This window comes from Erythrolamprus reginae, chromosome 8 (assembly GCF_031021105.1).
Source record: "Erythrolamprus reginae isolate rEryReg1 chromosome 8, rEryReg1.hap1, whole genome shotgun sequence".
NCBI lineage: Eukaryota > Metazoa > Chordata > Lepidosauria > Squamata > Dipsadidae > Erythrolamprus > Erythrolamprus reginae.
Genome location: NC_091957.1, coordinates 18773861 through 18800961, shown reverse-complemented (window position 1 = coordinate 18800961; position 27101 = coordinate 18773861). Strand labels below are relative to the sequence as shown.

General features: G+C 43.9%; 1 protein-coding gene across 1 annotated transcript in view; it reads left to right on the top strand.

The window, feature by feature from the left end:
- PLCH2 (phospholipase C eta 2) overlaps positions 1 to 27101 on the top strand; it is a 264606-nt gene that overhangs the window by 227252 nt on the left and 10253 nt on the right. The window contains 8 exon segments of the mRNA XM_070759112.1: positions 938 to 1120; positions 2799 to 2906; positions 5473 to 5597; positions 9202 to 9286; positions 10486 to 10632; positions 14563 to 14642; positions 26497 to 26668; positions 26671 to 26826. Of these exon segments, the coding sequence (XP_070615213.1) occupies positions 938 to 1120; positions 2799 to 2906; positions 5473 to 5597; positions 9202 to 9286; positions 10486 to 10632; positions 14563 to 14642; positions 26497 to 26668; positions 26671 to 26826 (1056 nt within the window).

Here is a 27101-nt window from a genome sequence, read left to right as displayed (position 1 = left end):
TCCTGGGAGATGAAGTCCACATTTCATAGAAGAGCCAACTTGGCCTACCCCTGCCCTAATTAATTCATGGGCCTTGAGCCAAGTTTCAAAAGAAATCCAGTTATTTATCAGGAGCAACATGTCAACACATGCCCAAGTGGGGTCAGCTCTGGCCCATGTAGTTTACGTCTGAACTATGACCCTGTGTGTCCCCCCCCCCCCCACGCTCCTCCCAAGATGTGTCATAAATCACATTCTCCAATGAAGCACTTTCTTCAATGCTTCCTCATCATTGGTGTTGGTTAAGATGAGATTGGACAGGCATTTGTCTTGAATGGTATAGGGCAGTGATGGCGAACTTGGAGCAAGTTGGAGCAATGAAAAGACCCCTGCAAAGACTTAGGGCTTGGAAAGCATTCTTCGCAGAGAGAAACAATGAAAGAACTTGCAAGCCGGTAAGAGCTGAGAACATTGTTAGCACCTGATTAGGGCTGGGAAGAAACATATTCAGAGCAAGTAGAGCAATGAAAAAAGCCTGCAAAGACTTAGGGCTTGGAAAACATTCTTCGCAGAGAGAAACAATGAAAGAATTTGCAAGGTAGAGTTAAGAAGATTGGTAGCAGCTACTTAGGGCTGGGGGGTGGGGGAAGCTACATTCAGATTATTATTATTATTATTATTATTATTATTATTATTATTATTATTATTATTATTATTATTATTATTATTATTATTATTTAGATTGGTATGCCGCCCCTCTCTGAAGACTCAGGGCGGCTCACAGAAAGTAGAAAGGAGTATAAGATGCCCCCAAATTATCAGCCTCTTTTAAGGAGGAAAATGTTGCATCTTATACTCTGAAAAAATACAGATAATAATAATAATAATAATAATAATAATAATAATAATAGACATAGACATCCAAGGGGGTCACAAACGCAGCTTTCCTTTGTCCCAGTTTCTTCCAGCTGGCAAGTCTCGTCCTTCAGCGAAACGAAAGCCCACCAGGTCCTCCAGCAAAAACCAGCCCAGTATCTCCGCTTCAACCAGCACCAGCTCTCCCGGATCTACCCTTCTTCCTACCGGGTGGATTCCAGCAATTACAACCCTCAGCCCTTCTGGAACGCTGGCTGCCAGTTGGGTGAGGAACCCAGATGCTCTTTTAGCCCCAAACCAACTTTCCCCTTCATGCTTCCCTGCGTTGGCTTTGTGGAGGGGGGGGGGCAGGAAATCATGAGCACAGAAGTGAAGTGAAAGGAGATGTTCGTGTTGGGGGGGGGGGGCGGTTGTCCTGGAGGAAAACTGTAAATCAGTTTCTCTCTCCCTCCCTTCCTCTGTTTAATTGCACAGCTGCTGGTTTTAGCCCATTTCTTAAAATTAGCCAGTGGAGAATGAAAAGAAAATAATTTCTCTTCTTTATTTCTCAGCCATGAGATACTATTTTCTGGGGTGGGAGGTGGGGAACTTGCTCTTTTTCCAGATGGATAGATAGATAGATAGATAGATAGATAGATAGATAGATAGATAGATAGATAGATAGATAGATATCAGTCAAAAAAGAAGAAAAAACTTCCTCCCTTGTCCAGCACATTAAAAAAACAGGGCATGAAATTGACTTTGAAAAAACTAAATTACTTTCCAAAACAGAAAACATATACAAAAGAATAATCATGGAGGCCATAGAGATAGAAAAACACCCCCTTAGCATGAGATGACACGTCCCGCCTACCAGAGATTTGGAAACCAGCCTTAAACAAAAAAAACATATCATAATCATCACCATGTCAATCCTTCAACTAAATGTGATTCCACCAACCAATCAAATCATTAAAACATAGCCACCCAATCTATTTGCTACATTCAAACCAAATCTCCACCCCCACCACTATATATGACATTTTCCTTCCCCCTAGGCTTATAAAATTTATGTATGGTATGCTAGTGTGTATGATTGGTTTTAACTTGTGGTGTTTTAAAATTAATTTAAATATTGGATTTGTTTACATTGTATGGCGATTGCTGTGAGCCGCCCCGAGTCTGCGGAGAGGGGCGGCATACAAATCTGATAAATAAATAAATAAATAAATAAATAAATAAATAAATAAATAAATAAATAAATAAATAAATAAATAAGGAACAAATGGCAGTTGCAAACAAACTATATTTACAGCAGCACGAAGCTTATAACTTCAGCCTGATGATGGTGAATGTCATTTCACCGAAACTTCGCATAGACACTCAAAATATTACACGGGGCAAAACCCGAACTCAGAACAATCTACATAGATAGATAGATAGATAGATAGATAGATAGATAGATAGATAGATAGATAGATAGATAGATAGATAGATAGATAGGGTAGATCAGGTAGAATAGGTAGAGTAGGTGATAGATTAGGTAGGTAGGTAGGCAGATAGACAGACAGGAGAGAAAGGATACATATTCTATGTAGACAGAAGGTGGATGGTCGGTGAATGGATAGATAGATAGATAGATAGATAGATAGATAGATAGATAGATAGATAGATAGATAGATAGATTAGATAAGTAGACAGACAGACAGACAGGAGATAAAGAGATGATAGATATTGTATGTAGGCGGGTGGGTGGGTGGATGGATAGATAGATAGATGATGGATGGATGGCTAAGTCAACGTTGAGCTGGTCAGGATCGAACTCCTGGCAGTCAGCAGAGTCAGCCTACGAATCCTGCATTCTGACCATTGTGCCACAGTGGCTCAGTGGTTAGAAGGCAGTGTTGCAGGCTGACTCAGTTGGGCTCCCTTTAATATTTCCCATTTTTCCCATCCGTTTGCAGTGGCTCTGAACTACCAAACCGAAGGGAGAATGCTGCAGCTCAACCGTGCCAAGTTCAGTGCCAACGGGAATTGTGGCTACGTCCTCAAACCCAAGTGCATGTGTCAAGGTAAGAAGTCTGTCTCCATTCCAGGGTTTCTCAACCGTGGGGAATTCTGGGAATTGAAGTCCAGGCAGCTTAAAATCCCCATGGTTGAGAAACATGAGAGTCCTCGGAGAGGGGCGGCATACAAATCTAATAAATAATAATAATAAAAATGATTGTATTTCCAAATCGTCCTCAACTTTTTTGGGGCCAGGACTTGTTGCACTTCACAGGGAGAACCTCTTCATTTTCCCAGCATCCTCTCATAGTATGAAAATGTTCCCGAGAGCAAACCACACTCCTTCTAGCACTGATGATGTTACCTAGTTGGGTAATGAAATGTCTGCAAGAATACAACCAAGTTCCAAATCCACCAAGGACCCCCATAACTCTCCTCCTCCTGCTAAAACGCATCCCACAACATGTCTCAACCCTCTTTCCTGGGTCGAGAAACACCCCCACCCCTCCACAGACGTGAAACATGGGTCTAATCCTGTTAGTACTCTGTACAAGACAGGTGGGTTTGCAATATATAAACAAGCTATCAATGGATGTTTGTTTGTATTGAAGTACAAAAGGTAGTGTTGCAAACTGCCACAAGAGGGAGCCAGAAAGCTTGATTCTGTCTCTCTCTGCTCTCTCTGTTCTTTCTGCTGATTCACTGTGACTGATGTAGTGAACTCTGTGTGTTCAATGGTAGTTTGATGTATTTGTAAGCTGTAATGTATGTCTGATATGTAAGATAAAGACAGGCTTGTAATACATTGCTCAAAAAAATAAAGGGAACACTCAAAGGACACATCCTAGATCTGAGTGAATGAAATATTCTCATTGAATACGTTGTTCTGTACAAAGTTGAATGTGCTGACAGCATGTGAAATTGATGGTCAATCAGTGTTGCTTCCTACGTGGACAGTTTGATTTCACAGAAGTTTCATTTACTTGGAGTTATGTTGTGTTGTTTAAGTCTTCCCTTTATTTTTTTGAGTAGTATATTATTATACTACTTCAGGACCGTCTTCTGCCACACAAATCCCAGCGACCGATAAGGTCCCACAGAGTCGGCCTTCTCCGGGTCCTGTCGACTAAACAATGTCGTCTGACGGGACCCAGGGGAAGAGCCTTCTCTGTGGCGGCCCTGGCTCTCTGGAATCAACTCCCCCCGGAGATAAGAACCGCCCCCACCCTCCTTGCCTTTCGTAAGCTGATTAAAACCCACCTATGTCGCCAGGCATGGGGTACCTGAGTTACCCCTAGGCTATGGTAGATTTGTTTATGGTATGACTGAGTTGTATGGTTTTAATAATGGGTTTTTAATATATTGGATTTGTGATATTGTATTCCGTTGTGAGCCACTCCGAGTCCTCAGAGAGGGGTGGCATACATATCTAATAAATTATTATTAAATTATTATTGTTGTTGTTGTTGTTGTTGTTGTATTGAGAGATATTGACTGGTTTGAATGTGAATGACCTGACTGTTTAACTTGACTGCTATTTCTAAAGTAAACACTATTTCATACACTTTAATGCAGTGTTTCCCAACCTTGGCAACTCGGAGATATCTGGACTTCAACTCCCAGAATTCCCCAGCCAGCATTTGCTGGCTGGGGAATTCTGGGAGTTGAAGTCCAAATATCTTCGAGTTGCCAAGGTTGGGAAAGACTGCTTTATTTATTTATTTTAAATTTTATTGAATATATACATTAAAAACAGGGTACAGAAGAGCAAAGGGAGTATATATTGAAGTGGCTTTGTACTGATTCGGACACGTAATTGCGGCTTTGCTTGAATTGCTTTATTCCAACATAAACATAACGTTAATACAACAGTCAGTATTCCACTGTCAAACCTCCTCGGGGTTTCCCTATTTAACTACCAGCTGGCTGAGGAACGAACCAATGATTGTCCCTTATTTTCCCCGGTCGCTAGGTTACCGCCCCTCTCCCGGTGCCCTTTCCTGTTCTCATAACACTTCCTTTATGGAGCCTCTCTAGGCATCTCCTGTCGTTGGTACTCCCGGACATAACATACATAATGTACATTCTAACAATTATAATTTACTTATATAGTATACGTAGGTGGGTAGGGAGAGAAGAAGAAAGGGAGGGGGTTGGGGAAGAGGGGAAAGAGATATGGGGGGAAGAGGGATAGGAAGTTGAAGCAAAAAAGGAGTAGTAAGAAGAGTGTAGAGAGCCAGCGTTAGAGCTGGGGCTTTCATGCTTTGCAGCCTGTGGTTTGAACACATAGGTGGTGTAGATTTCCCTAAAGTTTTATCTATATGTTTTTGACGTAATATGTTTTTGACGTAATTGTTAGTGCCAACACGTATCGGTGATTTAAGGGTTTGTTCATTCAGTTTCTTTGTAGTTCAAAATTTGTGTCAATCGATGTTTACAGTTTGTCGTTTGTCGTTAAAACACTGCTTTAATGTATCTGTCTTGTATGGCTGAATAATTACTCCTGGATATCTGCTGGAGTCCCACGTTTTCCTCTGTGCATGTCTTTGATAACTCAAGGGTCCTGCGCACTCCTTAACAAACCCCACCCAAACCTTTCTACTAGGCATCCCTTCTGTGAATCTCTTCCAGGGATCTTCAACCCCAATTCCGAAGACCCATTGGCCGGCCAGATGAAAAAGCAACTCGTCTTAAGGGTCATCAGCGGACAGCAGCTCCCGAAACCTCGCGATTCCATGCTTGGAGACCGAGGAGAGGTAAGTCCCCATTTCTTTCAGGACTGACATAACTTTGAACAGTCACTAAATGAACTGGATTACCTGTAGCCGATTATGAAACTTGTTGCTTTTCTCTTGTCCATGGGGAACAACTCCAACTTTTGTTGCTGTTAAATGGACAGATAGAAAGACAAACAGATAATTAGATGACACAGAGATAAACGATAGTTAGATGGATAGATAGATGAGAGAGAGAGAGAGAACTAGATAGATAGATGATAGATAGATACTGTAGATAGATAAATGAGAGAGAGAGAGAGATGATAGAAAACTAGATATGAGAGACAATAGAAAACTAGATGAGAGAGAGACAAATGATAGACATGAAAGAGACAAATGATAAATGATAGCTAGATAAGAGAGAGAGAAAACTAGATGAGAGAGAGAGAAATGATATGAGAGAAAGAGAGAGAGCAAAATGATTAATGGATGATAGAAAACTAGATGAGAGGGAGACAAATGAGAGAGATGAGAGAGAGAGAGAGAAAATTATGAAAAAACTCTCATAATAGATGAGAGAAAAGATGATACATGATAAAGAGAAAGTATAGGTTACAGAAAACCTGAGAGACAAATGATAGACGTGAGAGAGAGAGAGAAATGATAGATGATAGATAGATGAGAGAGAGAAAGAAAACTAGATGAGAGAGAGACAAATTATAGAGATGAGAGAGATAAATGATAGATAGATAGATAGATAGATAGATAGGTAGGTAGGTAGGTAGAGATGAGAGAGATAAAGAGAAAACTATGAGAAAACTCACATAGATAGAGAGAGATGATACATGATAAAGATAAATTATAAGTTATACAAAACTTGATGGGAGAGAGACAAATGATAGACATGAGAGAGAGAAATGATACATGATAAAATAGATGAGAGAGAGAGGGAAATGATACATGATAGAGAAAATGATAGGTTATTGAAAACTTGATGAGAGAGAGACAAATGATAGACATGAGAGAGAGAGAGAGAGTAATGATAGATGATAAATAGATGAGAGAGAGAAAACTAGAGAGAGAAATGATACAAGAGAGAGAGATGGTAGATAGTTGATAGAAAACTAGATGAGATAGATAGATAGATAGACAGACAGACAGATAGGTAGAGATAGATTATAGATAGATAGATAGATAGATAGATAGATAGATAGATAGATAGATAGATAGATAGATATGGGTGGATGGATGGATAGGATAGAGAGAGAGAGAGAGATAGCGGCACGTAGAGAGAGAGAGAGGGATGGATGGATGGATATAGAGATAAATAAGATGGATGGATGGATAGAGGGATAGGATAAATAGACAGACAGACAGACCTCTTCTTATTTACCATATTTATTTATTTATTTGTTGGATTTATAGGCCGCCCAACTCCTTCCGGACTCTTGACCACTACAAGATCCATCATGCAGCCTCATTGTTAAGGGTTTTTTTGGTTTCTTTTCTTTTTTTTTAAAAAAAAGAAGGATTACACAACCTGTCCCTTTCCCCTGGAGAGGTTTAGCAGGTGCCTGGCCGGTTTCTCTTTTGTGCGACAAAAGAACCCGAGTTTGGCTTTCTTGTCGCCAGGGTACCTCTGGGGCTGTCAGGAACGAGCTTGCCAAGGCCCTCCATCAAATTGACAGCCCTCTATTCACCAGGCTTTTCTGAAAAAAAGGGCCAGGCCAGGGGTGGGGGGGAGGATATGGAGGGGGGGAGGAACACGGACACTGCGAAATAAATAAATAAACCTCCCAGCCAAGCAGCCTGACTCAAATCCCCCCTGTAAAGCAACACTAAGCCATTGAGTTGTCAAGCCAAGACCGATGGCTTCCTTTGGATGGAGCCTGTTTGAAATTGGCGGGCGCTGCTCCAAATCCCCCCCCCCCTTTTCCTCCATCCCTTAAGCAGGATTTATTTTGCCTTCCAGAGAAGGGTTGGATGTTTGGGGTTGGCTTGGTTTTTTTTTTTAATTGGGGTCTACACATATAATCCTTGGTAGGTGGCTTCTTTCTCCCCAGCCGTTAATTGGCCTGTCCAGGAGGGGGGAGGGGGAGAAACAGCATTGAGTTCTGTCTTTAATCATCATTTCTCATTTGGGATAGTGGGGGCCGGTTTGAGTACCTAAGAGGGGGACCGGCACTCCATAAACACATATGTGTGATGATTGTGCTGTCGTGAATCCAAATAAACTCCCGATATAAATAGAGAAGAGAGAAAATAGAAGAGGGAGTGATGCTATTCTTCAAAGCACCTCTGGGGGAAAGTTGAGAAGCGATGGATGGAGACTAAACGAGGAGAGAAACAACTTAAACTTAGAACGTTGTTTTGTCTTGAAATAAACATATAAAAAAAATTAAAATTAAAAATAGAAGAAAAGAACTAAGGAGGAATTTCCTGATAGTTAAAACAATTAACCAGCGGAACAGCCTGCCTCCAGAAGTTGTGAATTGCTCCAACACTGGGAGTTTTTAAGAAGATGTTGGAGAACCATTTGTCTGGAGTGGTGTAGGGTTTCCTGCCTAAGCAGGGGGCTGGACTAGAAGACCTCCAAGGTCCCTTCCATCTCTGTTGTTGTTGCTACCCTCAGTTCTTTTCTCTAATGCAAGTTGACTCAGACAAAAGTATTTTTAAAGCAGTTTATTTATACATTTTCAATTTACATACATAAGTGCTTTGTGAACAGTGTTTTGTGGATCCATTTGCTTACATAAAAATATTCCCCAGCTCCTCCTAATTTCTACTTCTATTAACCAACCAGTTGTAAAACAGGTCCCATGTTCAAAAATACTCTGTCTCTTCTTTTTATTTTCCTGTTATGTCACTATATATATATATTATACTGTATATACATATATACATACATACAGTACATACATACACATATATATATATGAGTTAGATCTTCTACTCTCCCTCCGCACCTGAAAAGAACTCTGTTCCAACTGCCAGTGTGCCTAGCCAGCATGTGACTCATCCAGCCTACGAGCTGGGAATTTAGACTTTCTACTCCGTGCTAAGGAATTAGACATTCTACCCTCCCTACCCAAAAGGCTCTGATGCTACCCCTTTGGTAAACCGGACGTGGCTATGGCCAGCCTTTAATTACTCATTAATTTTCCAACTTTAGCTGGCAATCTATCAAGCCTGATCAGTTTTGTGTGTGCATGTGTGTACACGCTGATATTATATATGTATGTATGTGCGTGTTTGTGTATGTATATATGTATGAATTTGAAAAATAAGGGAGACTAGATCTATTTTGGCCTTATTCTGGCTTCATCAGCTAGCCATACCCTCACTGGTGTGTATAAACACACACACACACACACACACACACATACATATATATATATATACATACACACACACCAGTGAGGGTATGGCTAGCTGATGAAGCCAGAATAAGGCCAAAATAGATCTATCTATATATATATAATATTCTCAGATCTTATGGGAGCCATCAATTAATGACTCTCTTAAGTCAATTAATTAAGATTTTACGGCCAATGAAGAAAGCAATCAACTTGAGGAAAGACGCCGCGGGTCCAGCTCTGCTTGGTGACATTTTCCTGTTTGATTTATTTCGCCTCTTTTCCAGATCATAGATCCCTTTGTGGAAGTCGAGGTGATTGGACTGCCCATGGATTGTTGCAAAGAGCAGACCAGAGTTGTAGACGACAACGGTATGGCTTCTCGGTCCTTAGTTTTCACTCTCTCTCTCTCTTTCCTGCCTTCTCTGTAAGTCCAAGGACATGTTGCAGTTATTCCCAGAATCCGTAGGATGGGCGCAAAGCCTCCAGAAATTCATTTAATGCAGTCACTGATTCACGCAAAACAATCTGCGTTGCATCCTTGACAGTTGGCTTTCTTAGCATCTGCTGGAGGAATTGCAATCACCTGACAACTTCCAAGCAAGAGTCCTCGGAGATGGGCAGCATATAAATTTAATAAATAATAATAATAATAATTTTGCTTCCCTGTTGGCAACAGCTAGTTGCCTTGAGAAAGTTCCTCCTAAAGATTTTTCTTTCCCACTTCATGCATAGCTCCAAATTCTTTTTAGTTTCACAGAAACGAACACACAAAATGAAACAAATCGAACAAGACATTTAAAAATACACTCCCTCCCATGTCTTGTTTGTTTTGTGTTTTTGTTTGTTTATTTGTTTGTTTACTCGAAAAATTCAAAACTCAGTCACCTGGTCTGCCTCTCCCCGAGATCAACCACAACCCTGATGCGACTCTCAATGAAATTGTGTTTGACACCCCTCCGGTATGCTGAATTTGTAATAATTAATAAAATAGTGGATTGTACTGAAACGACCAGGCTTACTTTTGAATTGCAAAACAAACAAGATTTTTTTTTTTACCATATGGGAAAACTTTTACAAGTGGCTAGAAATTTGAAGAGATAACACAAACAAGTTAAATATACAGGGGAAAATTGTTAAAATGTGATCAACAAATTTAATGAAAATAGTAAATAATATAGATGTAGGAAAGAGAAGTATAGATATATATATATTGCTCAAAAAATAAAAGGAACACTTAAACAACACAATGGAACTCCAAGTAAATCAAACTTCTGTGAAATCAAAGTGTCCACTTAGGAAGCCACACTGATTGACAATCAATTTCATTTTTGTATTTCTTGTTTATATGTTGTTTGTTTATAAAAACTCAATAAAATTGGTTGTAAATCAATAACCTATCTGTGACTGGTGCTGGGGAATTCTGGGAGTTGTAGTCCACGCCTCTCTATCAGTGGCTGGCCGGAAGCTGAAGCCCTCCTGTAGAAAGGTCCTTCAGGATTGGGCAGCATAGAAGTCAAACAAACAAACAAATAAATTAATTAATTCTCCTGCCTTTCTTGGTTCTGCAGGTTTTAATCCGATGTGGGAAGAAACCTTGGTTTTCAACATCGGCATGCCAGAGATTGCCCTGGTGCGTTTCCTGGTCTGGGACCACGATCCCATCGGGAGGGATTTCATTGGTCAAAGAACGATTGCATTTACGTCAATGATGCCAGGTAAGAAGGACCTGCTCATGCAGCTTGGCTTGTGTATTCCCTCGCATTTCCTCTCTAATACCATGTTTCCCTGAAAATAAGACCCTGTCTTATATTTTTTTGAACCCTGAAATAAGCTCTGGACCTTATTGCCATGCTCTCAAAAGCCTGATTATTATCAAGGGATGTCTTATTTGGGGGAAAGCAGGGTATCTATGTGTCTATGTGTCTGTCTGTCTGTCCATCCGTCCGTCCATCCATCCATCCATCCATCCAACTATCTGTCTGTCTGTCTGCCTGCCTGCCTGCCTACCTACCTACCTACCTACCTACCTACCTATCTATCTATCTATCTATCTATCTATCTATCTATCTATCTATCTATCTATCTATCTATCAGGTCCAGGAGGGAAGTGTTTTTAATAGGAAAGTGAACACAAGAACAAGGGGACACAATCTGAAGTTAGTTGGGGGAAAGATCAAAAGCAACGTGACAAAATATTATTTTACTGAAAGAGTAGTAGATCCTTGGAACAAACTTCCAGCAGACGTGGTAGATAAATCCACAGTAACTGAATTTAAACATGCCTGGGATAAACATATATCCATCCTAAGATAAAATACAGAAAATAGTATAAGGGCAGATTAGATGGACCATGAGGTCTTTTTCTGCCGTCAGACTTCTATGTTTCTATGTTTCTATCTATCTCCATCCACCTATCCTGCTTTCTCCTTCCTTCCTTCCTTCCTTCCTTCCTTCCTTCCATCCTCCCTCCCTCCCTCCCTCCCTCCCTCCCTTCCATGTTTCTTTGAAAATAAGACCCTGTCTTATATATATTTTTTTGAACCCTGAAATAAGCGCTTGGCCTTATTGCCACACACTCAAAAGCTCAATTGTGCTTATTATTGGGGGAGTTCTTATTTTGATGGAAAGCGGATATTCTAGCTCTGAAGAATTTGCCTGCTAAGGTAGGTACCAACCAGACATTAAAGAGAAAATCTGTGGGTGAGGGTATGCCCCAAATCCTCCTTTCATTCTGGCATCCAAGGAGAAAAATCTTGCTTCAAAGCTCAAAGCTGGTCCTTTGAACATCTGACGTTAGAGGAAGCCACAGAAAAAGGATCCCATTCTCCCTCACCCTGTTCCTCCTGCCAATCATAACCAAAGATGTTTCTCTGAATTGCTGGTTATCTGAGCCAAATTTCCTTTGGCTCATCCCTGGATCAGTGGAGGAAAAACTTCTAAAATGTGGGCGTTCATTTTTATTTTTATTTTTTATTGGCCTTTCAAACGAGACTGCCATTTTCATGGGCAGCCAAAATTAATGCTGATAATGACAGTTTAAAAGCCAGCTTGCTTTTAATTTATTTTTTATTTTATTTATTTGTTTTGTCAAGTAGGTATTGGTGGTATACAAAGACGTAACAATATTTATATACATGATACTAGTAAAAGCGAAATATTGGGACAGGGGACGGAAGGCACGCTGGTGCATTTATGCACGCCCTTTACTGACCTCTTAGGAATCGGGAGAGGTCAGCAGTGGACAGTCTAAAAATAAAGTTTTGGGGATTATGTGATGATACTACAGAGTCATGTATTTATTATTTATTATTTATTATTTATTTATTTATTATTTGGATTTGTATGCCGCCCCTCTCCGAAGACTCGGGGCGGCTCACAACAAGTGAAAAACAATCCAATACAATCCAATTAATTAAAATATTATGAGTTTAAGAAAATCCCCTATACTAACATACACACATACAGGCATACCATATATAACTTCAACGTGCCCAGGGGAGATGTTTAGTTTCCCCATGCCTGACGGCAAAGGTGGGTTTTGAGGAGTTTACGGAAGGCAGGAAGAGTAGGGGCAGTTCTGATCTCCGGGGGGAGTTGGTTCCAGAGGGCCGGTGCCGCCACAGAGAAGGCTCTCCCCCTGGGGCCCGCCAACCGGCATTGTTTAGTTGACGGGACCCGGAGGAGGCCCACTCTGTGGGACCGAATCGGTCGCTGGGATTCGTGCGGCAGAAGGCGGTCTCGGAGATATTCTGGTCCAGTGCCATGAAGGGCTTTAAAGGTCAGTTCCATGCCTCAACTACATGGTTACTAAAGTCGTATTTCCTGCAGTCGAGTTTAGAGAGGTTTACTTTAAGTTTGTATCTGTTGTGTGCTCGTGCGTTTTTGTGGTTGAAGCTAAAGTAGTCATTGACAGGAAGGACGTTGTAGCAGATGGTTTTATGGGCTTAGGTGACGTAGTTCTAAGCTTTCTAAACCTAGGATTGTAAGTCTAGTTGTGTAGGGGATTCTGTTGAAAGTGGAGGAGTGGAGGGCTCTTCTCGTAAAGTATCTCTGGACATTTTCTAGAGTGTTTATGTCCGAAATGCAGTGTGGGTTAATTCCTGCAAAAATTGGAAGGGTTATGAATAATCTCTCCTCCCCATTCCCCAATCTATTCTTTCTCTCCCTTGGGTCACATGAGGCCTTCCCAACTCACATCACACAACAGAGAGAGAGAGAGAGAGAGAGAGAGAATCTTTCCATCTATCCCCTGTCCTCCATTCTTCATTCAGTTCAAAGCTGCGGAGTTTGGGGGGGGGAAAACACCCCACTGTGGCTTTGAAAGAGAAGCAGTAACAGAAGACAACCTGAATTACGACAATCCAGATGGCTTCTAGGGAGAGCCGGCAAATCAATTAAAAAAGATGTGATTGTCAGCAGGTTAGTTACTCTTTGATAACTAGAAAGAGAGAGAGATACACAGAGAAAGAGAGAAGCCGTTGCTGAATTCCACTAAGGAGCCTCTCCCCCAACAGGTGCAAAGTGGTAGCAGGATGTGATAGAACGGGCAATAAATCAAAAACATATGGAAATTTGTGTTGCTAATGCCAACACTGCTTGGCTGCAACATCCAGACAGTAGTTTTTGGGTGCCCGAGGGGGTCGTGATTTCTGACAGTCTCCAAATGGGTAAACAGTGCAGTCAGGCAGTAGGGAAAGCGAGTAGAATGCTTGGCTGCATAGCTAGAGATATCACAAGCAAGAAGAGGGAGATTGTGATCCTGTAGTATAGAGCACTGGTGAGACCACACTTGGAATAATACTGTGTCCAGTTCTGGAGACCTCACCTACAAAAAGAGATGGATGAAACTGAACGGGTCCAAAGACAAGCTACAAAAATGGTGGAAGGTCTTAGAAATATATCTTAGACATACAGTAATACCACGTCTTACGAACTTAATTGGTTCTGGAAGTAGGTTCGTAAGGCGAAAAGTTCATAAGACCAAACATTGTTTCCCATAGGAAACAATGTAAAAGCGATTAATGCGTGCAAAAAGAAAAAAAATCGCAAAATGGCGCTCCGCTGGGCACCGCCGCCCGGCTGTCACCTTTTAAAACAGCTGGGGGGGCTTCTCAGCGTTCTCCCGAACGCCGAACCCAGAAGTTCGGGTTCAGGGTCGGGTTCTGGAGGCCGCCGAGAAGCGCCTGGCTGTTTCAGAAGGTTACAGCCGGGCGCCGCCGCTCGACGGAGCGCCGTTTTTGCGATCGGCGGCGGCGTTTTCGGCCGATCTGGAGGCTGGAAAGGAGGTGGGGAATCCCAATAGGGAATTCCATGGGCGGAGCTTTGACGTCACGAAGACGTCTGGACGGGTTCGTATCACGAGGGCTTCGTATCACGAGGTACCACTGTATCAGGGATTTTCCCGCAACTGTTTCTTAATGATGGATAATTTCTCCTTAACTCAATGTCTGTTCTAAGCCTCTTCTTTTAGCTTCCTTCTCTTGCTATTCATTGGCCACAATTATTTTTTTTTTAATAGCTCAATACAACTCTCAACTGTCCTTCCTCCTCCCTCTTCTTGCAACCAGAATTCCTCTCGAAAAAGAAATGGGGGGGGGGAGACCCCCAGAAGAAGCCCTCATTCACCCCACTTTCCTTCCTTCCAGGCTATCGACATGTATACCTAGAAGGGATGGAGGAAGCTTCCGTCTTCGTTCACGTAGCCGTCAACGACGTTTGTGGTAAGGTGAGTAGCCCAGGTGTGCAAACCTTTCTAGAACTAAGATGCTCTAACCAGGTGAGGTGGTTGACTGGTCCCTACAGAAGTGGAAGGGGGGGACTCAACAGTGCCCAGTTTCTCTGGTGTTTGAACTGATCTACCTCATTTTATGTTGAATGGAGATTCTCCAAGGTTCTTCCAAAGGTGCCTTTGCAAAGGTGAATTTCTTGCACCTGTTTTTTTCCCACTTCAAATATACAGCTTTTTTTTTTTAAGTGCTGTGCCTGTTGGGTGGATTTCTTTGGAGGCAGGCAGCCCAATTATCTCCAACCGTCACATAGAGCGAGTTCATCCATCAAGCTGTGTCTGTGCGAGGGGCTTGTGTTAACTTTTTAATCTATTAATCACAATTAGCCGAGCCAAATGAGAGGAAAACAATTCTGCCTTCAGAGGAAGTGAACTCCGTTAGGAAGCAAGAGAGAGAGGGGGGGGGGGGGGACGGCAAAACAACAGCTTTCCAAAATATAAACACAACATGGACAGGGAACGAGATAAAAGCAGAAATATTTCTACCTTTTCTGCGGTGATGTTGGGTCAATTTTCAAACTAGTTCAAGATTGGCACAGCCCCCAGTTTGGAAGAAGAAGAAACAAAGGAAAAAAAAAGAGAGAATTTCATTTATCCATCGTCTCACCCATATAGAGCTCATTTTAAAAATATTAATAATAATGATATACAGTATCTCATTTTTTTAAAAATTACCAAACCCCAAGCTGCCCACTGAATTAAACTACAGTTAGCCCTCGACGTACCACTTTACAAGGCCTTGGTAAGGCCACACTTGGAATCCTGCACTCGGTTTTGGTCGCCACAATGCAAAAGGGATGTTGAGACTCTAGAAAGAGTGCAGAGAAGAGCAACAAAGAGGACTAGGGGACTGTAGGCTGAAAGATAGGAAGAAGAGTTGCAGGAACTGGGCATGGCCAGTTTAATGAAAGGAAGGACTACAGGAGACATGATAGTAGTCTTCCAATATCTCAGGGGCTGCCCCAAAGAAGAGGGAGTCAAGCTATTCTCCAAAGCACTGGAAGGTAGAATAAGAAGCAGTGGGTGGAAACTGAACAAGCCAGGGGTGGCACAGTGGTTAGAGTGTAGCCCTGCAGGTAATTCAGCTAACTGGTAGCTGTAGTTCAGCAGTTCAAATCTCACCAACGGCTCAAGGTCAACTCAGCCTTCCATCCTTCCGAGGTGGGTCAAATAAGGACCCAGATTTTGGGGGGCGATATGCTGACTCTGTAAACCGCTTAGAGAGGGCTGTAAAACCACTATGAAGCGGCATATGAAACATCTAAATGTCATTGCTATAAATGCTATAAGGGGGAGTCAATCTATTCTCCAAAGCACCTGAGGGTAGAACAAGAAGCAATGAGTGGAAACGAATCCAGGAGAAAAGCAACTTAGAACTAAGGAGAAATTTCCTGACAGTTAGGACAATTAACCAATGGAACTGCTTGCCACCAGAAGTTGCGAACGCTCCAACACTTTTTAAGAAGATGTTGGATCACCATTTGTGCTGTAGGGCTTCCTGCCCAAGCAAGGGGTTGGACTAGAAGACCTCCAAGGTCCCTTCCAACTCTGTTATTACATTGCTGGGAAAGCCAAAATTTTGCATCGTGGTGGGGCGCACGGTTTCCCCTTCTCAGCCCCATTGAAAGCAAAATAATAAAAATGGGCGGGGGGGAGTCAGAGAGAGGCGGAAAAAGAGAACAAGCAGGCCTCTGTCTGCATTTAGCCCATCGGATTCCAGGTGCTGCGAATGCCGCGGGAAGCCAGCCGTGCTGGCATGGCAACCTTTTCCTCTTTTTTTTTTATTTTTGCAACCAAAAAAAAAAATTCCTTTGCCAGCAGGGCAGCCTGCTGTCCTTCCAACAAGGAGAAGTTAAACACGTTTTAAGTTCATGCCGCGCTGTCTCCCTTCCCTTCCCTTCCCTTCTCTTTCTTTTTTTATTTCTCCTTCTGGGTTGGCCAAATTTTTTTTTTTTTTAAATAATCGACAAGAGTTGGCCACTTGGGTTGCTTCAAAGGCCTCCCGACAATAGAAGGCATCTTGTCTGGAAAATCCACCGTTTCTAATCCCACTCGGTCGGCGTTGGGTGGAATGAAAGCTTCCTTCTTCTTCTCTTTTTCTTTCCTCCTTCCAACGTTCGCCAGGGAAAGCTCGGGACGGGATGCGGATGGAGGAGGGGGGGAGGCCCAGTCCTGTAATTCCTTTTTTGTCTGGCATGGATCGGCCACCACCACCTCCTCCAGATGGGGGTTAGGTACCTGCAGAGCAGGGGGAGACTGCCTTTCATCCTGCAATTGGCTGGTCAAAAAAGATTCACCCAAGAGGGAAGGAGGGATGGATCGATGGAGTCTTTGCCAGGAGTCAGTTGGATGCTGTTGGCCTTGATAAAGTGAAGCAGGAAAGAAACAACAGGGAAATTATTTTCTCCATCTCCCTCTATCTCTCCTCTCTCCCTTTCCCTTTCACTCCCTCTCTTTCCCCCCTCCCTTTCTTTCTCTATCTCTCCCTCTCCTTTTTCCTCTCCGTCTCTCTCTTTCTCTCTCCCTTTCTCTCCCCCTTTCTCCTCTTCTCCATCTCCCTTTCCCTCTCTCCCACTTCTTCTCCATCTCCTTTCTCCCTCTCCTTTTTTCTCTCTCTCCATCTCTCTTTCTTCTCCTCCCTCTTTCCCTGTCTTTCTTTCTTTCTTTCTCTCCCCTTCTTTCTCTTCCACTCCTTTCTCCCCCTCTCCTTCTCTCTCTCTCTCTTTCTCTTTCTCTCTCTCCCTCTCCTTTTCTTTCTCTCTCTCTTTCTTTCTCTCTCTCCATCTGTCTCTCCCTCTCCCTCTCCTTTTCTTTCTCTCTCTCTTTCTCTCTCTCACCCACTTCTTCTCCCTTTCTTTCTCTCCTTCTCTCCCGTTCTCCTTCTCTCCCTCTTTCTCTCTCTCCATCTGTCCTTCTCCCCCACCCTCTCCCTCCCTCCCTTCCTTTCTTCCTTTCCCTCCCTCTCCCTCCCTCTTTCCAAAGCACAGTGTTTAACTGTAAAGCTTAAAAGCCCTTTGCCCCCCTCCATCCTTTTTTTTTTTAAAAAGCTCCAGAAAGTATTTTCTCAGTGTTAAATGAGGGGTTAAATGAAAGCAAATGAAGCACAATGGAAAAGTGGTCCCTGTCAATTGTCCTGCACTTCAGACACAGCAGAAGTGTGTGTGTGTGAGAGAGAGAGAGAGAGAGAGGGAGAGAGAGAGAGAGAGAGAGACTTTGGAAAAGAGCTTCTGCTGGACTACAAGGAACAAGAGTCTATCTCTCAGTGCATTGATTTACATCACAAGGACTAGAAACTTAATTCTCCATAGTGGCAGGACCATTATTGGATGCTGTTTTGATTTGTGTGGGGTGTGTGTGTGATAGCACTGACAAATTGTTTAATGAACTAGCCTTCACACAAAGACAGACACATGGAGCATTTGAAGTATCTCTCAGCCGGAATCAACACCCCCACCCAATTCCTTCCTTTAATTACTCTCTCTTCTTCCTCCTCCTCCTCCTCCTCCTCCTCTTCTTCTTCCTCTTCTTCTTTTCTTCCTCCTCCTCCTCTTCTTCTTCCTCTTTTCTTCTTCTTCCTCTTCTTCCTCTTTTCTTCCTCCTCTTCTCCCTCTTCCTCCTCTTCATCTTCCTCTTCTTATTTTTCTTCTTCCTCCTCCTCCTTCTCTTCTTCTGCCTCTTCTTCCTCTTTTCTTCTTCTTGCTCCTCCTCCTCTTCTTTTTCCTCTTTTTCCTCTTTTCTTCCTCTTCCTCTTCTTCTACCTCCTCCTCTTCTTCCTCTTCCTCCTCCTCTTCTTCCTCCTCTTCTTCTTCCTCCTCTTTTTCTTCCTCCTCTTCTTCCTCCTCATCTTCTCCTCCTCCTCCTCCTCTTCTTCTTCTTCTTCCTCCTCCTCTTCTTCTTCTTTTCTTCTTCCTCCTCCTCCTTCTCTTCTTCTGCCTCTTCGTCCTCTTTTCTTCTTCTTCTTCCACTTTTCTTTTTCCTTTTCTTCTTCCTCTTCTTTGTCTTCTTCCTCCTCCTCCTCCTCATCTTCCTCTTTCTCCTCTTCCTCTTCTTCTTCTTCATCCTCTCCTCCTCCTCCATCTCTTTCTCTTTCTCCTTCTGCTTGAGTTGCTTTCGGATAGTTTTAATTTGCAGCTGACTGACAATGGTCTTTTTAAAAAGCTTGGCCACAATTTTTGGGTGGGGGTGGGGATCTTGCTGGTTTCCAGTTCGCCCAAACCAACGTCCCTCCTGCCTCCCCTCCTGCCTTCAGAAGCCCCCTCCCACTGCAGCCTCAAATCCCCCCCCCTTCCCCTCTCTTTTTCAATTTCTCCAGCTGATTTGATTTTTGATTGCTTTATCTCCGCTCTCCCTGTTCTCAAATCTGTTTACCTACCCCTTGTTGTGTTCTCATTAACATTTCTCCTGCCCCGGACTTTGTGGGTATCAATACACTAATTATGGAGTCTAATCTTCCCCAGGAAGAGATTCCTTCATTTTCAGCGGGTGAACTGTGACCCCTAAGCTAGTCCCACTGATTAGGGAACAAAATTCAAATTATGCTACGTTTCCTGCCTCCAGAGATTGGGAAAAAAAAGTCTTGTCTAACTGAATCCTGCCCCCAACCCTCAATTAGACTATTTCATTCTCGGTAAAAAAATAATAATTATGCAGACAAGGGGACTTTTCACCCATTCATGATTTGAGTTTAGCAAATGGGTGCTAAAATTATAACAACCAAACAAATCATAGAAACATAGAAGATTGATGGCAGAAAAAGACCTCATGGTCCATTTAGTCTGCCCTTATACTATTTCCGGTATTTTATCTTAGGATGGATCAATGTTTATCCCGGGCATGTTTAAATTCAGTTCCTGTGGATTTATCAACCACGTCTGCTGGAACTTGGTTCCAAGCATCTACGACTCTTTCAGTCAAATAATATTTTCTCACGTGGCTTCTGATCTTTTCCCCCAACCAACCTCAGATTGCGTCTCCTTGTTCTAGGGTTCACTTTCCTATTAAAAACGCTTCCCTCCTGAACCTTATTGAACCCTTGAACCTATTTAAATGTTTCGATCATGTTCCGCCTTTCCCTTCTGTCCTCCAGACTATACAGATGGAGTTCATGAAGTCTTTCCTGATAGGTTTGATGCTTAAGACCTTCCACCATTTTTGTAGCCCGTCTTTTGTAGCCCATCAATCCAAGAACGTTCTCTGTGAATCCACCAGTTTTTGCTAACCACCTGTTAGGACGACATCCACTTTTTTCAACACCATTTGCCTAGCATGGTATAGGTTAGGATCTCCTGCTTGAGCATGGGGTTGGACTAGAAGGCCTCTAAGGTCCCTTCCCACTCTCTGATTCTGTTATATCAAAGTAGGCCCTCTCCCTATTTTAAACACATAGTTTCCATGAAGGTGATGGGTAAGGCAAGGACTCCCTAATAATAATAATAATAATAATAATAATAATAATAATTATTATTATTATTATTATTATTATTATTAATTGGATTTGTATGCCACCCATCTCTGCAGACTCGGCTAACAACAATAATAAACACAACATGTACAATCCAATAATAAAAAACAACTAAAAACCCCTATTATAAAACCAAACATATAGAGCCGGGGGTGGCGCAGCAAGTAGAGTGCTATACTGCAGGCCACTGAAGCTGACTGTAGATCTGAAGGTCAGCGGTTCAAATCTCATCACCGGCTCAAGGTTGACTCAGCCTTCCATCCTTCCGAGGTGGGTAAAATGAGGACCCGGATTGTGGGGGCAATAGGCTGGCTCTGTTAAAAAAGTGCTATTGCTAACATGTTGTAAGCCGCCCTGAGTCTAAGGAGAAGGGCGGCATAAAAATTGAATAAATAAATAAACATACACACAAACATACCATGCATAACTTGTAATGGCCTAGGGGGAATAGCTATCTCAACTAAGCCAGTAGTTCTCAACCTTTCTAATGCCGCGACCCCTTAATACAGTGCCTTAAGTTGTGGTGACCCCCAGCCATAAGTCGAGCGCCAATTCTCCCAACAGAGCTTGAAGCTGATTGGCAGGAAGGTCAGAGGGACACCCCTACTGTAAACACCTGATTGGTCAGATTATAAAAATATGTGCCAAGGCGCCAGAATAGAAGCTTTAATAATTCCTAACACCATGGGAAATTTGTCTTTTCCCACGGTCTTAGCCGACCCCTGTGAAATTGTCATTCAATCCCCAAAGGGGTCCAGACCCCAAGGTTGAGAGCCACTGCTCTAAGAGATTCCCAAAACAAGGAAAACCCTTCCAACATCAGGACCCTACTGAGAAACATAGACATTTAACCCATAGGGGTTTTTTTTCCAAACATTGCTTGCATCTTATTTGGGGTTTGTTTTTTTTAATTACCATAAAACCCTTCCTCCTCATATCATTACCTTCCTTTTTATATCTATGCCCTTTTCTAAATATTTAGAGATGTGACTTTTTGCATTTTTGACTGAAACTAAAAACTAAAAGTAAGGTTCTACATTTAGGCAAGAAAAATCAAAATGCACAGGTACAGTATATGTGGTACATTGTTCAACGTTAGTGAGAGCGATCTTGGAGTCCCTACTGGACAACCATTTAAATAGGAGCCAGCCGTGTGCAGCAGCTGCCAAAAAAGCCAACACAGTTCTAGGCTGCATCAACAGAGGGAGAGAATCAAGATCACGTGAAGGGTTAATACCAATTTATAAGGCCTTGGTAAGGCCACACTTGGAATACGGCATCCAGTTACGATGCAAAAAGGAAGTTGAGACTCTAGAAAGAGTGCAGAGAAGAGCGACAAAGAGGATTAGGGGAATAGAGGATAAAATATATGAAGAACGGTTGCAGGAACTGGGCACAGCTAGTTGAATGAAAAGAAGGACCAGGGGAGACATGATAGCAGCCTTCCAATATCTCAGGGGTTGCCACAAAGAAGAAGGAGTCAACTTATTCTCCAAAGCACCTGAGGGTAGAAGAAGAAGCAATGGGTGGAAATTAAACAAGGAGAGAAGCAACTTAGAACTAAGGAGAAATTTCCTGACAGTTAGAACAATTAACCAGTGGAACAACTTGCCTCCAGAAGTTGTGAATGCTCCAAAACTGAAAGTGTTTAAGAAGATGTTGGATAGCCATCTGTCTGAAGTGGTGCAGGGTTTCCTGCCTAAGCAGGGGATTAGACTCTCTCTCTCTCCCTCTTTCTCTCCCTCTCCTCCCACCCTCTCTCTCTATCTTTCCCTCCCTCTCCTCTCTCCCTCCCTCTCTCTACACCTGTCCCTCTCCTCCCTCCCTCTCTCTCTCTTCCCCCCTCCCTCCCTCTTTCTCTCTCTCTTCCCCTCCCTCTCTCTCTCTTTTTCCCTCCCTCCCTCTCTGTACACCTCTCTCTCCCTCTCCTCCCTCCCTCTCTCTCTCTTCCTCCCTCCCTCCCTCTCTCTCTTCCCCTCCCTCTCGTCTCTCCCTCCCTCTCTCCACACCTCTCTCTCTCTCTTCCCCTCCCTCCTTCCCTCTCTCTCTCTTCCTCCCTCCCTCTTTCTTCCCCTCCCTCTCCTCTCTCCCTCCCTCTATCTACACCTCTCCCTCTCTCTTCCCCTCCCTCTCCTCCCTTCCTTTCTCTTCGTCCCTCCCTCTCTCTCTCCTTCCCTCTTTCTCCCTCTCTTCTACTTTCTCCCTCTTTTTCTCTCTCCCTCCCTCCCTCTCTTCCTCTTTCTCTCTCCCCCCCCCCGTTGTAGTTTATCTGTGTTATTTGTCTGGTTTCTCACTTGTGGGTCGCGTAGCCGACCCTTTTCCTAAAAGTCTCGCAGGGCCGCCTCGGCTCCTTCTTCTTCTCCAGTGTCTCACTCTCTGCCTTTTCCTTCTGTCTGTTTGTGATTTGCAGTGGTCTTCTCTGTGTCATCTCCTTTTAGAAGCAGAGCAAATTTAGACGCTTCCAAGGTACCCTGCTTCCTCCCTTCCTCGCCACTCGGGAAGGTGGAGTGAGCCGGAGCATCACCGCGCTTGCATGCTTCCGTCCACCCAAAAACATCATTAACATTTCTTTTTGTATGTGTGTGTGTTTCTCCTGTTGTAGCTTTCTTTCTTCTTTCCTTTTTTTTTCTCCTCCTGGAAAAAAAAAAAACACAACAACCACAACACACACACACACACACCTCCCTGACCAAAACTTGGTCAACACTCATAACATGGATTGCGACATTTCCCGGAACGTTTTGCCGAGCCATCGAACTTTCTCGATTATTCCACATTTACGAAGCAGATCCAGGATTCTTCACGATCTCAATTTCTTTCCTCTGTAAGTTTCTAGAGGTAGTCCTCGACTTACGACCACGACTGAGTCCAAAATGTCTAAGCGAGACGGACGTGTAGTGTGTTTCGACCCTGTTTTGTGCAGGTTTTCCATGGGTGTTAAGCGAATCCACCGCAGCTGTTAAATTAGTCACACTGAGTCCTCGGAGAGGGGCACCATATAAATCCAATAAATCCAATAAAGGGAGAGAGAGAAATAGGGAGAGAGGGAGGGAAAGGGAGAGGAAGAGAGAGGGAGGGAGGGTGGAAGAGAGATGGAGGGAGAGAGAGAGAAAGAGGGAGGGAGAGAGAAAGAGAGGGGGAAGGAGGAGAGGGAAAGGAAGAGAGAGAGAAGGAGGGAGAAAGAGAAAGAGAGATTAAGAGAGGGAGGGAGGAAAAGAGAGAGTGAGGGAGGGAGAGAGGGAGGAAGAGAGGGAGGGGCAAGGAGGAGAGGGAGGGGAAGAGAGAGAGAGGGAGAGGAAGAGAGAGGGAGGGCGGAAGAGAGATGGAGGGAGAGAGAGGGAGGAAGAGGGAGGAAGAAAGAGAGGGAAGGAGGAGAGGGAGGGGAAGAGAGAGAGGAAAGAGAAAGAGAGGGAGAGTAAGAGAGGGAGGGAGAAAGGGAGGAAGAGAGGGAGGGGGAAGGAGGAGAGGGAGGGAAGAGAGGGAGAGGAAGGGAGGGTGGAAGAGAGATGGAGGGAGAGAGAGGGAGGAAGAGGGAGAGGAGAAAGAGAGAGAGGGAAGGAGGAGAGGGAGGGGAAGAGAGGAGGGTGAAAGAGAGGGAGAGGGAGGGAGGGAGGGAGGGGGAAGGAGGAGAGGGAGGGGAAGAGAGAGAAAGGCAGATAGGGAGAGGAAGAGAGAGGGAGGGAATGAGAAAGGGGGAGGAAGGAAGAGGGGGATGGAGGAAAGGAGAAAGGGGAAAGTGGAGAGGGAGGGGAAGATAGGGAGTGAGGAAGAGAATCTGGCTCCCCCCTTCGACTTTGCTCATCAGAAAGGCAGCGAAGGGCATCATGTGACCCTGTCATAAGTACAAGCCAGTTGCTGAGCGTCTGAATTTTGCTAATCCCTATCCTGGGGGTGCGGCAACAGTCATAAGTATGAGTCAGTTGCCAAGGGCCTGGAGTGGGTGCGATGGCTTAGAGGAGGCACTCTAGCCTCACAATCCGGAAACTGTAAGTTCGATCCTAAGTAGAGGCAGATATTTCTCTCTCTGGGCACAATGAGAATGTATCCGCCGAAGAAAACTCCCCATTGGCGACAGGGAAAGGCAGATGGCCAGCTCCCTTCAGTTGCCCAGGACTCCATTATGGAAATTATAAAATGATTATGGGGATAATAAAATTATTATAAGATGATTATAAGATGATGAATTGACAAGTGGGTCTGAACTTTGATCATACGACATGAGGATGCTGCAACGTTCATTTGAAAAAACGGTCGTAACTTCAAATGGTCACTATATGAGCCATTGTAAGTCAAGGGCTACCTGCAATTCCTCTCTCCACGGAAGGATGGGTAATTTTTCCTTCTAAAAGAACCAAAAACTTTTCCCCTCGTCTTGAACCGAGACGACCCTTGCTCCTAAGGTAACCCACGATTTGTCGCCCTCCATTTAAGGGACCCAATTCCTGGGACCAGATTCCCCCAGGAACAAACATGCTGGATCTGCTTCTTAAATGGCTTTCTTTCCTTCCCAAACAATTTGCACCGGATTTGGGATCTTGAATCGCTCGTTTGGATTCAAGGGTCAGCGAATAACCTCACCGGGGGTCGTGCCGGGCTGGGCGGAGATGCATCTAATGACCTCGAGGGGCTGATGGGAAGGGAGGGGGGGGAGAAATATCACTTCCACACCACTGCATTCCATCAACGGGGAGGGGTCTTGTATTTTGGAGGCGGGGCATGGGGGGGGAGTCTCTTCTTCCGTGATCTGTGTATGTTGTACGTGAGATATTTCTTGCTGGGTATATTTTTGCCGTGTTTGTCTGTCTGTCTATGGGGCTGTTGCCAGCTTAGAACAGTTATTCTGTGTATTTGCCCAAATATCTGAATTATTTTGTGGGTGCCCTACATGACAAAAGCAATTAAGAGCTCACCATCCCCTTAGATAATAGTAGTAGTAGTAGTAGTAAGTAGTAGAAGTAGTAGTAGTAGTAATAATAATAATAATAATAATAATAATAATAATAGCAGCTCAGGGTTGAACTGCAGAGTCCTTGGTGCCCCCTGAGCTTCGTTGTTTTGTTTCAGACGTTTCATGGCCCAACTAGGTAATACCATCAGCGGGGAGAGGAGGAAGAGGTAGAGAGAATGAGGGAAGACAGTGGAGTCCTCAGTGCTCTCTGAGCTTGGTTGTTTTGTTGCCGATTTTTCATGACCCAACTAGGTCATCAGTACTATTAAAGGAGTAGGGTTGTGTTAAAGTATGAGCAGAGTAATCGTTGTTTACCAAAATTGTGCACACACAGAAATGTTTAGATTGAGATTGTGCACCCACAGACATACTCACTTGAATTAAAATTTACTTTGAGAAATAACATATTCCTATAAACAGTCTAAAGTCATACACATAATAAGTCAGAATAATGATCCAAATATGACCAAATCCACACAGTCTTTCTTACCAGTTATCTTTGTCGTAATCAGCAAACCAAGATATCAAGCTTAAACACATTTTAGCTGTAAAACATGACTACGATACAGAGAGATTGCAGAGCTATTGCAGAGCATAGATAGAGTAGCCATTAACAACGAGTAGCGAGACAAAGAGAAACAGAGAGGAAACTCTGGGGAAATAAGATGTGAACTCCAGCTCCCTCTTGTGGCAGTCTGTAACACCTCAGCTAAATAGAACATAGCTCAGTTATTACACATATTGTTGGATTATAACCAACTGTTATGGACAGAGTCCTAAGAGGTTGGATCTCTTTTTATATATGGTGAGCCTCTAGTCTAGTAGCTAAAAAGAACCAACTCCACTCCCTTCTAGCACTGATAATGTTACCTAGTTAGGTAATGTAATGCTGCTAGAATAGAAGGACCCCATAGTCCTTTTCCTCTCTTTTTCCTCCTCCTCCCAGCACTGATGATGTTACCTAGTTAGGTAATTAAATGTTTGCTAGAATAGAAGGGACCCCATAGTCCACTTCCTCCTCCCAGCACTGTTGATGTTACCTTCTTGGGTAAAGCAACATCTAGAAGGGAAAAAAACCCCACCAAATAAACCATGATAGTAGACAATTTCCAACACGCAGTTTGGCATGTGGTCACGGGATGGGTGGGAACCATCATTTGGATTAGGAAATGGAACCTGAATAGCTGGCGAAGGGGGGGTCTGCCCAGCAGTGAAGTCTTGAAAACAATCAATTCTGTCTTCCAGTTCAAGCACGACTACTCTACGGCTACTGAATGCCTGGTCTAGTGTTTCCGGGGGTGGGGTGTTCTCTCCCCATCGCCCCGCCATGGAAGAAACATATCCGCTCTATTACGGCTTCTCTCCTTTTCTCCCCTCCCCCCCAGGTCAAGCCAGCGGCGGGCATAAAAAGTCTCTTTCTCAGAAGTCCAAAGCAGGCCTCTCTCGACAGCCATGTTGCTGGTCACCTCAACCGCAAACATTCCTTTAGCAGCCAGCTTTTGCGGCGGACGGCCAGCGCGCCCACCAAGAGCTTAAAGAAGCCCAAGATCGCCTTGGAGGCCGAGACGATCGCTCAGAAGGAGCCGGCAAGGACCCCCTCCTGGAAGACGCCTCCCACCCTCGCTTCGACCAAGAATCCGACCTTCCCTCCACGGCACCATCCCCTTCCCACGAAGGCGTCGGACACCCGGAAGCGGACCCCAAGGCCTCCAAAGGTAAGGTTCGCAGTTTGGGGCAGAGAGAAAAGCAGAGGCGGCAGCCAAGGGTTGCGGGACGCCACCTTCAGCGAACCCATCCGGAGATCCAGCCGGATCTGCCTCCAGGAACCCGCCCAGCAGAAAAAGGGCTGCGCCGGCAACGATACGGGTAGGATCGGCGGCATGGCCACTTACTGCATGAAATGCGTGGTCGGCTCGAACGACAGCCCCGAGGTGGAGGGCCAGTGGAGCGAGCCCAGCGCCGGCAGCGCTCCCCACCATGGCTGCTGCGG